The sequence below is a fragment of the Convolutriloba macropyga genome, chromosome 4 (assembly GCF_964194025.1).
Source record: "Convolutriloba macropyga chromosome 4, txConMacr16.3, whole genome shotgun sequence".
Classification (NCBI taxonomy): Eukaryota; Metazoa; Xenacoelomorpha; order Acoela; family Convolutidae; genus Convolutriloba; species Convolutriloba macropyga.
In genome coordinates, this window is record NC_134471.1 from 58540519 (window position 1) to 58554245 (window position 13727).

The 13727-nt window shown below is 33.9% G+C and overlaps 1 protein-coding gene across 2 annotated transcripts in view; it reads right to left on the reverse strand.

The window, feature by feature from the left end:
- The window catches only part of LOC142338558 (uncharacterized), a 40033-nt gene extending 26616 nt beyond the window's left edge, over positions 1–13417 (reverse strand). The window contains exons 1-4 of one of the 2 annotated variants that reach the window (XM_075388349.1): positions 13403–13417; positions 12951–13192; positions 7739–7983; positions 1480–1725 (exon numbers count right to left, since the gene is read on the reverse strand). In XM_075388349.1, coding sequence (XP_075244464.1) covers positions 1480–1725; positions 7739–7983; positions 12951–13081 — 622 coding nt within the window. In that variant the 5' untranslated portion in view covers positions 13082–13192; positions 13403–13417. Of the gene's footprint in view, positions 1–1479; positions 1726–7738; positions 7984–12950; positions 13209–13402 lie in introns of those variants that run through there. The other variant, XM_075388348.1, reaches the window with a different exon arrangement.
- Between the last annotated feature and the right edge of the window lie 310 nt (positions 13418–13727).

Consider the following 13727-nt stretch of genomic DNA (forward strand, 5'->3'; position numbering starts at 1 on the left):
ACTAATAAACTCGATTGTACCCAGCCATATATGATTCTCAAGAAATATTGATGAAAATAGAAAATCACCTCTGGGATTTGGAGTTATGATCTATTCTCATGCAAATCATGTAAAATATTTTTAGCTAATCTAAATTTTCTCTGTACATTCTCGCATAGATAACTACTATAAATACAAGCTAATTTTTGTATATTTTCGGTTCAAAATTTAATTTAAATTTCAATTTATTGAATTCTTTGACCCGTGTTATTGACCACGACATAATTTAACATTAAAATGTAAGTTAAAGATCTAGGTTTTCATAAGCTTGATCAGTTATTTTCAGGAAAATTGTGTCCTCATCAAACTTTCGAATAAAATTTAGTAACCTTCTGCTAAGATCATATAAAAAGTAAGGGAAACTCTTCAAACAAAAAAAAATTCAGGATTTTTGGGCTCAAATTTAGGTAAGTAAATTTAGGGTGTGTTGAGGTGCGCTCAGCTGGAGTAAGTAAGGAAAATCCATTTCAGCCAGTTCAAGTAAAAAATTTCAGTTAAAATATCACGACACATGCCTTAAGATTACAGTTGTAAGCGTGTGAGGAAGCAAGTGACATTTTATTGGCTAATTTAGTTCAATGTTGCTTTAAATTGCTGTAATCCCATGGATAGTACCTAATTACAGAAATGAAAGAAAGTCTAATTGCTGAGGAACTAGTAGCTAAAGTCACGCTCGATACTAATTGTGGATTAGGAAGACAGTTAGTGGTTATGAAATTACCCATAGTACTGTTCACTAGAACAATTAGTTGGTTAAAGTTGGTGTCAAGAGATTACTTATAAAAATTGGGCAATAAAGTTTTAGGGTATTTACATGCTATAAATCCTTTTGTATCTGACATTTGCCTTTTCGGACATTAACCACACATTGAAAAAAAATGTTGCGTTTATGGACGAACAGAGAAAGAGTGCTTTTCTACATTGACATAGAGAAATAAATTTGACATAGAGAAACAGAACGTCACTGCAATGAGATATTTTGTTGTTCCAAAACTTTACATCAAATGCAAACCTCAAATTTCTTGGGAATGTCGAATTTAACATTTTCTCCAAGCGCAAAAAATGTTCAGGTAAGTCAGCCTGAACAAAATTAGCAAAATTTGAACCTTAACTCATGTTAATGTAAACTTAAGGTAAGTCAGGCAAGGTAAGCTGAAATTAAACGAATCACCAACAACTTGAGTTTTCCTTACTGAACTTAATTGCCGTAAATTCTTTTACAATAACGCACAAGCTGTATCGGTTAGCATAATATTCCGAGCGGATGTTTGGGTGAAATTAGGTGTAAATAGAAATCCACGTAATATTTTCCAAATTATCTACATTATCTAGTTGGAGTTGGCATGTGTTGAGCATTCGTTTGCTCTAGCCAAGTTTATGGGGTTTGTTCTAGCCTCTAAAGTGATCGAAACCATTTCTTTATGATTAACAGACATTTACCCGAGGGTGAGTAAACACCAGTCCTCATGAATGCGCTCGTGCTGGGATCTTGTACATCGACAAGGGTATCGTACAGCATCAGCATTGCGCATCGCTCTGATTTGCCCTCAGTCGTCGGGTAGTCGGTGTCGCATGCCAAAACGAGCGAAACAAGACGGGTTACATTCGCATTGCTGTCCACTGCTATCCAAACAGCCATGAAGGCGAACTCGGGCAGAAAGTATGGATCAATTTCATGCTCATCATCTTCGGTTTAATAAGAAATGCTTCTTTAACTAGTCAAAAAGTGTGTGCCCTAGTCGAGAAGACCAAACAGAAAAAAAGGAAAATTTCTAAAACGTGTTTAATATGTTGGGCTCTTCCAAACCTCGTGAAAGTGATAGCTAGCAACTAGTCGACACAACAGGGAGATAGATGTATTGTTGGATTGTAATAATCCGTGTTAGCCCGGGTCGACCAACTTTCCAAAAATTCTATAAAAATTGCGCTGAAATGCGCTAATTTTCAAACATTTAAGAGCAAAATTATAAATAATAAAGCGCTGAAATGTGCTGAAATGCTCCCAACTTATGTAAGAAATGCGCCGGAAGACGCCGAATTTTCATTTTTTTTCAGCTCATGTTTACACTTTTCCTGCATTCAGACCCTGCTCGACTGTTTAATAGTGGCCACCAAATCCCCTCTGCCGTTGATTAAAAAACTCTGATATTTTAGTTTACGCGCATTTCTTACAGAAACGGTAAGAGTCTCAGCGCTAGAAATTTAGCTGAAAACTGCTAAAAAAGTGAATCAAAATGTGGGGGCACAGATCTCAAAGTTAGCCATCACTAAAGAAATATTAAGTGGACAATTCAGTATCTGTCTCCAGTATTTAAGAAATGCGTCGAAATTTCAGCGCATTTTTTACTTAATTTCAACGCTTTTATACGCATTTCCCACAAACACGGTAAGAATCTCAGCACTAAAACATTATAAATTAACGAGCTAAAATCCGATAAAACTGTGAATCAACTGCGCTAATGCTTTGCATGAAATAAGTGCTGAAAGTTATCTAAGAAAAGTGCTGAATATGCTCTAAATCTATGTAAGAGTTGCGCTGAAGATGTTCTGAATTTGCAAAGTTTTAGAGCTTTCTTAAAATTTCAGCGCATTTCAGTGCTTTCAGCGCATTTTTTTACAAAATTTTTATGCATTCAGCGCTTTTCTTACAACAAAATTATCTGAAAAGGCTTTGACATCTTGACCCGGTAATGACCAGTTTTGTAACTAATAAAGCTGTGTGTACATAAACAAAAATCGCTCATACATTTAATTTAAGTCTATGTCAAGCTATTGTTTTCGACACTACTGGTAATTAGCTAATCGATTGAAATGAGGCCGTGGGCAGAGTCAAACCATTAGTAACAACGAGTGTGTTGCATTAGTCTAAGTACTACATTCAGTGCGTGATTTTTGCAAGATAGCAGTGCTGAACAAATTTTGCGTCAACTTTTCGATCGATAACAATACTTGTTTTTAGATAGTTTATATAACAGCTGGCATCACTACTGCTGAGTATTAATGAATGGAAAAGTCAGACCTATTTTGGCCCCCAATTATGTGTTGTTACATAGCGTGTTACTATCCCGGGTCGAGGGTTGGCGGTGAATTTTCAAAAGAAATGCGGTGAAAAAAAAAATAATTTTCACCGCGTATTTCTAACATCTTTTTGAATCGCGGTGAATCGCGGTGAATTTTTTTTTCACCGCGTTCTCACTATTCTTACAAAAAAAGAATCTTCCCCACACGGGTTCGAACTTCTGGCCTCCTGCATGCCTTCATATGCTTATTCCACTGCGTCAACTGTCACTTAGGTCTTTGTTATTTCTTGTGAATTTAAATTAGATTGAGTAAACTTTGGAAACCATATGCAGTGAATTTTTGTGTGAAAGACATGCGGTGAAATGTGGTGAATTATTTTTTTTCACCGCATTCACCGCATTCACCGCATTTCTCACATTAATTTGCCATAATAGTATATGCGGTGAATTTTTGTAAAAAATGCGGTGAATTTGGCGGTGAATTTTTGTAAGAAATGCGGTGAAAAGCGGTGAATTATTTTTTTTCATCGCATTCTCCGCAATCACCGCATTTCTTACGAAAAATCACCCTAAAACCTCGACCTGGGATGTAAAAATTAGCACGTGCGCCTGGGGGGCATAACAGCTATATACAACTAAGCTAGAGGGGACCAAAATAAAATATACTTTAACTGCTAGCTCGATCTATTCTGCTCCCTCTCCTCTGTGTCATATTAGATCCTAAATTAGCCAATAAAATTGAAATATCAAGTCGACAATCCAATATCTAAATCCAGTCTATAAGCAACGCGCTAAAATTTCAGCGCATTTTTAACTTAATTTCAGCGCATTTATGCGCATTTCCTGAAAAAAAATGGTAAAAGTCTTAGTGCCAAAAAATTACTTGAATATTGATGTGTAGAAATCCGGTAAAACAGACAATTCAATGCGCTGAAGCTTTGCATGAAAAGCACTGAAAAAGGTGCTGAAAGTCATCTATGAAAAGTACTGAAAATGCGCTAAAACTAAGCAAGAGTTGCGTTGAAGATGCACTGAAAAAATTATATAGCATCTAAGCTGGAGTTGGCCAAAATTAAGCAGATCACCAAAATTTTTCACATCTATAATTTTCAGTAGATCAATTCTGTAACTTAAGTCTCGATCTATTCTGTTTCTGCTCCCCTGTATTTTTAAGCGCCCCAATTACAATATATAGGTAGTTATAAAAATAAGATCTGCGTCTTGCGGCGCAAAAGTTAAATGCCCCCTAAATTGGGGGAGGGGGCAGAACCCGGGTTGCCCATCATACAAAAATCATGGTAATCATACAAATCATATGATCCCTGGTGATCATACAAGGTCATAAATGATTTGTATGATATCCTGGTAATCATACAAGTGTCATACAATTTTTCAAAGGACGCTTAATCATGCAAGTGTCAAACAATTTTTTAGAGGCCGATTAAACGGCCCCAATTGTGACGCTTATTTTGCTTGAAGTAAGATCGATAATCATAACAGCCCATTTTTATCCCAGTTATCATATTCTGTTTTCCTGGATGTCGTACAGGATTTTACATGAAGGTATGATTTCCTGGTAGTCATAAAAGAATCATAAACTGGACAGCAACTTTTTCTTGAAATCATTAAAAAGCACACGCCAATCATATTCTAATGTTTTGTCAGCTAATTTACGCCATAATAAAGAAGGTTGCGTTTTTTTCCTGCTTATCATACAAGGTGATATATGGATATATGAATACCTTGTAATCATACAAAATCATACAAAAGTCAGAATTCTAGTCTGTATTCGAACAAAATGCGAGAAAATCAGTGCTCTACAACATAAATTGGATACTATTTTTTTGTACGTCGCTGGACTGTACCAATTATATCAATTGCAAAATATATAAAAATTGCGTCCGAATGTGAAAAGTGCAAAAAGTTGGATTTTTTGAAGAAATCGGTTTGTAGCGAAATTTTAAAAAATTTGTCGAAAATGCGAAACATCGAGCGAAAAAGCGTGTGTTATGATATCTGTTACTATTCTTTTGGGTAAGTGTTGCTTTCCGCAGAATTTCGTCATAATGTCTTCAGGTTTGTATGCATTTGTGTTTTTAAGGTCCCTTTTGAGTGAAGCAAAAAGCTGGCTTTACTCACGAGCTTAGATCATAACTTGTTTAGATTTTTAATTGGTGTCTTCCACAATGGTGCTTATCGTTTCCTTAGTGTATTTTCCCTTAATAATCTCCCTATTATCATACAAGGATCATATATGATTTGCTGGTTACCATACAAAAGCATATATGAATTCCTGGTAATCATACGTTGATCATAAATGATTCCCCTGTAATCATACATCGGTCGTAAATAGTTTCCCACTATTCATAAAAGTGTCATAATCCTCTTAACTTTTTATGATATCCTGAATGTCGTACAAGGGTCATATATGATGTCCCGGTAATCATACAAAATCATTGATGATTTCCTAGCAATCATACAAGGAGCGTACTAAGAAAAAGCGTATGATTTGTATGACATCATATTTGATCCTTGTATGACTACTAAGAATTGTCAACCCGGGAATATATATTAAATTTAGCCATTAAGTTTGAATTATTAAGCGACAATTCAATATCTGCTGCTTATTACGTCAACTGTCGAATAGCTAATGGCTATTGCATCGGTTGTCCGCAAACACTTATTAATATTGAAGAGTTAACTATCAATGAACACTGATCGCTTTGACAGTTTTTTAAAGCACGCAAAAAAAACATGCATTTGCAGATGAAGAACATTAGACTACTGCTTTTGACATTCTATACCTTTGGTTTCAACCGGCCTTCGTCCTCGCTTCAATCCAATAAAAATAGAGATGAAAAATTGGTAACCAAATGTACAATTATGCGACAAGACTGGCAATAGAAATGGCAATTCTATTTCTATTTTATAGATTTTTTTCATGGGCCCTGCTTAAACCGACGAATTCAAGAATATTTTCAGTTGTTTTTCTAAGTCATTTTTTGATTTTCTCAAACTTGACAATTTTTGAAAAATCACAACAATATCTACCAGCTGAGATTCAAGATGAAAGAGTTAAAAATTTGAGTTCCTTTTTGTGACGAATGATAAAATGACGATTTTTTTCAAAAACCCTTTGTATGGATTTTTTTTCTAAAATTCCATATGAAACACCTTTTTGAAAACGTTTTATTTACTTTTTTTGTCAAGTTGGGTGTGTATGATTCAAGGCTATGAAACAGCACTTGTGTAAAATCATTGATCTACATAAGTTAAGCTGACTAAGTGATGGAGTTTTCCAAGGAATAGTGTTTTCAGATCAGGAGAACATCTACATGTTTTGTTCAACCTTTTAGCATTATGACTGATCGATTTGAGACCCGATCGAATAATCCCAAATTCTTCTGAAACATTACGTTTTCCAGAATTAAATCACGCTGATAACTTTTTCGAGAAATAAGTCGCGATTTTCAAGTAAGTCAGTTGATGGATACTGCGACAAGAGATACTCAATTTAGACAAATTAGGACCCGCTGCTTCATTGGCAAAGAACAGTGGACTTTTAAATTCCCGGGTGGTCACCGATCATACAAGTTTCTTTGATTTCATCCTAGGTCTTATATGATTCTTCGTAATCACACTAGGTCATATATGATTTGTATGATTGCTTAGTAGTAATACAGAGATAATATATTATTTCTTGAAAACCATACAAAAATCATTAAAAAAATTTAAAACCAAAAAAAGTATAAATTTCTTTTTTGGTAGAAAATGGAAGAGTTTCTTGGATTTAATAAGAGGTCATATATAGTACATAAAACATTGATTTAAGCCAAAAAAGTTCTGCGTAATTTTGTCCGACGGTATTGAAATATAAAATATCGTATGTGCAGTTCACAATTGACTAATTTTACACTAACACATTAATTTTGGAATTAATACGCATTTCAAAATTGATTTAAATTTTAGATGCGGATTATTTTTATCTTGCATATTTCTATTGAATGAACATTTATAGGTATAAACTGGCTCCAGGGAATATGAAAACTGTAGTGTTATAGATAGACCTGATTTTTTTTTCATTTGGCATCCAATTTTGTGATAAGTAATGCACTGCTGGGTCCTTTGATGAATCACAAAGTCATGTAGGTGAGTCAATTGATGCCTTATCGATAAAAATGAAAAAATTGATGCCTTATCGATATATGTTTTCTTTGGTTTCATACTAAGATCGTTCAATGAAATAAAGTATGGACAGTATGAAATAATATATGATCCTTGTATGAAATTAAAGAAACTTCAACCCGGGTTAGGATATATTGGTTGAAATCCAGAACTGGTCTATGTCCACGTATGTTGCTCCCGGGTAAAACCTCACAATTACTATGAATATTCGCCCGTACTGGGTTTGAACCAGAACCTATTACTTGTAAGCTTATATTGTGTTAACCACCGCAGCAATTGGTCCTAAGTAATCGGGCATCTCCTATAGACCATTGGGAGTCTCTCATACCCATTTTCTTGTTGTTTCTTTTTTTCCTAAAGACATCATCTTTCCACTGAAGTCTACCGCAAACAATTGGAGCTTCTAATGCACAATTTTCATTAGGTTGTTCTCTCTCAACCTTCTAACAGAACCCATAACTGAAACTTTTCAATGGTAAAGAAGCAATTAGTCCCATCGTCCTCGTCGTCCTCCCCATCCCAGTCAGAAGGATCATCAAGCTCGCCATAGTAAGCGCCGATCAATTCTACCGATGTCTCATTGTTTTTCATCAAACCTGGTGCCATGATTGTCGCATTCAAAGCCGAATTGTAGTCACCAGGTGAGGTCAAAATATCAGGCGTTGAATTGCCGAGACTGACGTATCCATTCTGACACACGTAGAGAGAATCGATCACATCATTGCCAAGTTTTAACGACCTTAAAAATATTTACGTGCATATACTTAGCATAGCTGAAATAGCAAATAACCTCGGTTCCCTTTAATTCTCCTAATCTTTGGCAAAGTTTTGTTTTCTCCGGCATTTGATCGATTACAATCTGGAGTGAAAAGTTTATTCCCTACTTTCCAAATATAGGAATTTTTTTCATGTCCTTCTGTTGGCATATAAAAATATAAAGCCTAGTCCCTACATTTAGTATTCCGATACGATATGCCAACTTTCTTCTATCGTGAAAAGAACAATAAATAATATATAGGTCATCAATATACTCCGATTTCTTATCAACACACTTCTTTACCTGCACACCTGAACAGCGTGTAGGTAAAAATGACTTGCCAACACTGTCAAAATTGCTTGCCAACATACTGTTCAAAGTAAAACCCCTGCATTTTTTTTCTTAGATGAAGAGATAAACGTGTGGAAAACTTGCCTGTTGAGAGAAAGGTTTTTCTATTTCATGACCTTAGTCACGAAAAACCGTTTTCTTAAAGTTCAATTCGGACTTATTCCATATTAAACGAGAATGGACCTTAATTTTAGGGAAGAGCATATGTTTCATTTTATCAAAAGAATTTTTTTTTTTGCAAATTGCCCTAAGTACCCTCACTGTAAAGTTAAATTACCTGACAACTTAAGGTGGATTGTGAAGGTAGAATTTCTCGTAAATTTAATTTTTGCAGGTAATCTTCAGATAGGAGGAACACATGCTATTTTTAAGTGAAGTTACCCTAAATTAAATATACTGTAGGTACTCTGTATGAACTCAAAATACACGCACAGTTCAAATAAATTGACCTGATTTTTTAGGTGGATTAATCTGTGGAGTACTAAGTGCGCAGAAATGTATTAGTATTCACGCTATGATTTGCGAGTGATGTTTGGGGATCTTTTTTTGCTTTTCTATTTTGTTATGTTTCATGGCCCTATGGTTTTTTGATTTTTATGATTTTCATAACATATCCTGGTTTTTCCCATCGATTCTTCCTCTCAATGAGAACTTCTATTTCACTTCACAGGAGGTAACAAGTCAATTGATAAGCACAACCACAATAGATCAAATAGTCATATGTTCACAAAAAGGTAAATATAACCAAATAAAATTGGCGAGAACTGACCTTACCACTGAATGATTGCCTTCCGTAGTAAACATAGTAACCTCGAGCATTGAGAGGTTAGCACTAGGGGGTGAATTTAGAGGGCTTTTGGGTTTGAGCAGTAGAATCGGTGAGGGGATATGTCGGAATGTAAACCGTCAAAAAACTGCTTCTGCACCATAAATGCGTCTCTTCTCATCTTAATTGGTGAATTTTACCCCCAGAAATGTTTTAATATTTGAAAATTATCAGGTGCTATCTACATAATTGTGATATTACTGATCGGTGTTAGATTCGATTCTTTTAAAAGCATATCTTAAATATGGTTTAATTGCTTCTCTCTCCCTCTCTCTGTTAATGTGTTGTTTTACCTGATGATTCAGAAAACAGTCGTGTGACGCCCTCTTATAGTTTTTTTTTATAGGAATAGTTTACTGAAAGGCAGGAAGCAACCAACGTAAAAACATTTTTTTTGGCCTCCAAAATTGTTGTTTCCAATTTAATCAAAGAAAATAAAATGTAAAAATTGCAGTAACCAATCTACCCCAAATCAGATTTCAGTAATTCTCAATGTTTGAACATGATTCTAATTTCATACGAGACAAGCACAGCTGTGAGCTGGTTTTATAATTTCACTGTTTAGAACTATAAAGAAGCTCAGTAATATGCGGCCGCACATAATGTTCCGACCCCTCTCATTCACAATTTTGGCATAACTGTCTACCAAATAAGGAATAGATAGAAACCCCCCTCCCCCAAAATCAAATATTTTTCTTAAAAAAAAGACGTATGAACAAAAAGATTGCTGCGTCTGCAAAAATTTTAGTAGAGATAAAAATGCCGCTTTAGAATGATGAAATCTGACACCATTAAGACAGCTAGTCAAGACGAACAGCAAAATCAAATAACAACAACATTAATTACATACAAAACAATATTTCCATAAAAATATTAATAACAAAGTCTAAATGGTGTCAAAAAAACTAAAACTAAACAAAATAACTTCTGCTTCACTAAGACAGATATGTGACCAGTTTCTAAAAAAGTTTGGTAGCAATTAGACAAACAAAAACAAAAACAGCAAAGTTAAAAAAATTCGCTTAAGTTTTTAAAACAAAATATTTAAGTGTAATGAAAACCAATAGATATCAACTCAAAACATCCAACAAGAATATGATAACCTTTGCTTCTTAAGCAGGGCAATAAGGTGTGTCAATTCTCATTTTTTTTGTGCGGTTATAAAAAGAACAACAAATAGAGACAACAAACAAAACTTCAATTTAAACTTGTGGGAAAACGTTTTCGAACCCGTAAATTAATACTTTACACCTGAATATACGTTTGAAAACGTCTTCAAACGTCAATAATGTGGTAGGTGACCACTCTTTTATGATTCTAAGTGAAAAAGAGACAAAAACGAAGAAAAGTGCAAAATTAAGTAAAACTTTGTTTTTTTTTCGGAAAAATGTTTTTGACAGTTATGAAAGCCATTAAATACAAAATGACATAGATTAAATATGTGTGTTTATTTTTTCAAAAACCATTCAGACCTGTAAGAGTTCAGAATATGAGTGACCTTCAAAAAAGGAAATCAGGCATGACAAAAATTAAAATTTAATTTACGTTTTTTGAGAAAAACCCGTGTCGAAGCCAGTAACGTCATAACAGTTTCTTGAAAAAAATAAATAAAATTTTTTTATATTTGCGCCCTGCCTTAAGACCAATAATGTCATATATGACCAGTATTTAACGAGACCAAATAACAAAGATACAAATAAAAATAATAAAATTGCGAAGTTAAAAAGTGTTTTTTTTTGGAAACAATTATTTTCAAATTCATGAAAGCCATCAGCTATCTACTAAAATTAAAATATAAGCTCATCTCTTCCTAAATGAAAAGCCATAGAGACCTGTCTTTATCCAGGAAATTTCGTACGTCTAAACAGACAAATTAAAAACGACAGTTAAAGACAAAAGTAAAAAGAGTTCATTTAAATTCCTCGAGAGAAAGGTTTCGAAGCCGTTAAAACCTTGATCTATGCCTTTAAAAGCCTAAATACATTTAATCAGACTTATTTTGAACGCCAATAATGTGATATTTGAACTTTCACTAATGTAATTAATTAAGAAAACGAGGAAAAAAGCGTGAAAAAAAGGGGCAAATGCCTAAAAATAAACAAAACTGAAATTTAATTGTGTCGAAGCCAAAAAGGAAATCTTAACGCATAAAACTGCAAAAAAGATTAATTTTAATTTACTAGAAAGAAAAAAATTTCATTCTTTGCTGATAGTAAGCTACAAGTTGATCAAAATAAGAAAAAAATAGTTGCAAACTTCAATAAACCCTTGTTTATTAAAAATAATTTTTTCAAAAAATCAAAACGACCGTACGCTTTCAAGTAAAAGAATAGATACTTTAATTTTGAAGTTGGTTAGGAAGCCAAATGGACCCACTTTGATTTGAAATGTTCTGTTCTTTATTTAATATAAAGAGACAAAAATTAATATAATAAAAGAAAGACCAACTGACTACAATTCAATTTATTTTTCGATTGTAGCAGTCCGAGATTGTGTCAAAACCAACCCTGCTAATGCTGTTCATTAAAGTTAGCAAAAATTTTAATTCCAGACTACACTCAAACGAAGTAGAAATAGCTCCCTTTGTAGTTCACAAAGATTGTTTTAGTTGTTCTTTGTCCACTCGGACACCTAATTTTGCAGAAATTTTTATATAGATTGTTTGATAGTTGCAAAAATAAAAAAAAATGTTGCGTATTTGATAATCATGGAGTAAAGTTACCAAAAAAAACTACAGAGCACTCTCAATTGAAATGGATGTAAGACTAGCCCCTTTAGAATTTCAGAAGATTCTTCTAGTGGTTTTTTGTGTGTACTTCCGGCAAATTTAATCAAAGTGGACTGAAGGAGCTTATTTCCTGCTAGATATTTTTTGTCTGTTACAAGATATTTTTTGTCTGTAATAAGAAATTCAACAACACTATTCATAACAATTTTTACACATTATAGCAAAATTGACGAAAATTTAGGCAAAAATTCCTGAAAATCTGAATAAAAATTTCGGTCTGAAATTCACAAAAATTTAAACATCGAGTATTCGTTCTAGAACACGACTATCATAAAAACTTTTTAATTCTATGTTCTTTGCTGGACGGGCTTTTTATTGATACCACACAACTCTCTACAATGAATATATCGATCGGTCAAAATTGACTGAAGACGAACAAATTTGAGTAAATAATTCCTCCACCCCCTCAAGAGGGGTCGGAACAAAAACTGGTCTTGATAAGTATTGCCTAAAAATGTAAAAAAATACTTTTTGTCTGTTCTAGCTTAGGCAAGATCGGAAGTGGTCACGTAACGAACCTCACATAATAGAGTTCCTATAGGTTTAGGACCAAAACACTAACATTTTTTTGTTTGAATGATGACCAAAAATTATTTCAAAATGTATCTATAGAGTTTTTATTCATTTTAATCTGGAGATAAGGGCTCTAACTAAACTCTCGCCTTCACTAACTTGGACTGGTTTTGAATTTAATTTTTAGAGCATTAATTTAATCAAGTGGTAATAAAAATCAATGCAAATGCAACCCCATGTTACTGAGATCAAAATAATCATTACCTGCAAAATCCGGCTATTAGGCACGTAAAAGAGCGAAACTTAATACCCGATATCTCATCTACTAATGGAGTATTATAACAAAGCTTTCTTGTCTCGTGTAAGCCATACAAAATATGAAAAAATTCCAATTAGAGAAGAGGGGGCTGTGCCCGATTGACTATACGATTGAAGGGAGTGGGGTGTTGGTTGGTGAAAATGCATGCAAACCTTGTCAGATTGATCTGGGGAGAGCACGCGTCTTCTCCAACCAACGTCGTCAAGTCATCCAGAAGCGTCGATTCAGAGGCGGAGGAGCTGGTGAAAACTGACCAGAAAGCGACAAGTATCACAACCAACATTTTGCGGCGTTTTTCGATTGGCTCTAAAAATGATTTTCTTTTGCTTTTACTGATGATAATTAACCTAACACAGTGCTGATCAGTTTCTCGTTTTATGGTCTGAATTTGGCTCTCTAATCTCACTTTTTTGTGGTGGTGAGGGGGGGGGGGGGAGTTTATTACTATAGTATTAACTCAAAAAAGTGAGATTAGAGAGCCAAATTATCAATCTGAAGAGAAAAAGCAGCGCTCTCTGGGTCTATACTAATAAATTTATGAGGTTAAAAAGTTTAATAAAGTCAATACAAAAAAACATAATGAAAGTTACTTAAATTCGAGTACCAAAAAAATAGTTTGATGACTAGTTTTTACATTGCTGATATAATGACCATTTGCATTGTATTTGCTTCTTTCAGAAATTCTTGTAGATTTTACTATGAATAATTTCTGTGCAATCGAGCTTAAAAAATTTGTAGTTTGATAGCTAATATTTGTATTGATTGGGATATTTTGTAGACCAAGAGAAAGTTGGTTAAACAGCTATTCATTTATGACAGACGTTTGTGACCAATATACACGTTACAGTCATACATCTTAAGGTACTCTATCATTTCATAAGCAGATGTAATTATTCGCTTATTTAAGTTATTTTAATTACTAAGCAAAT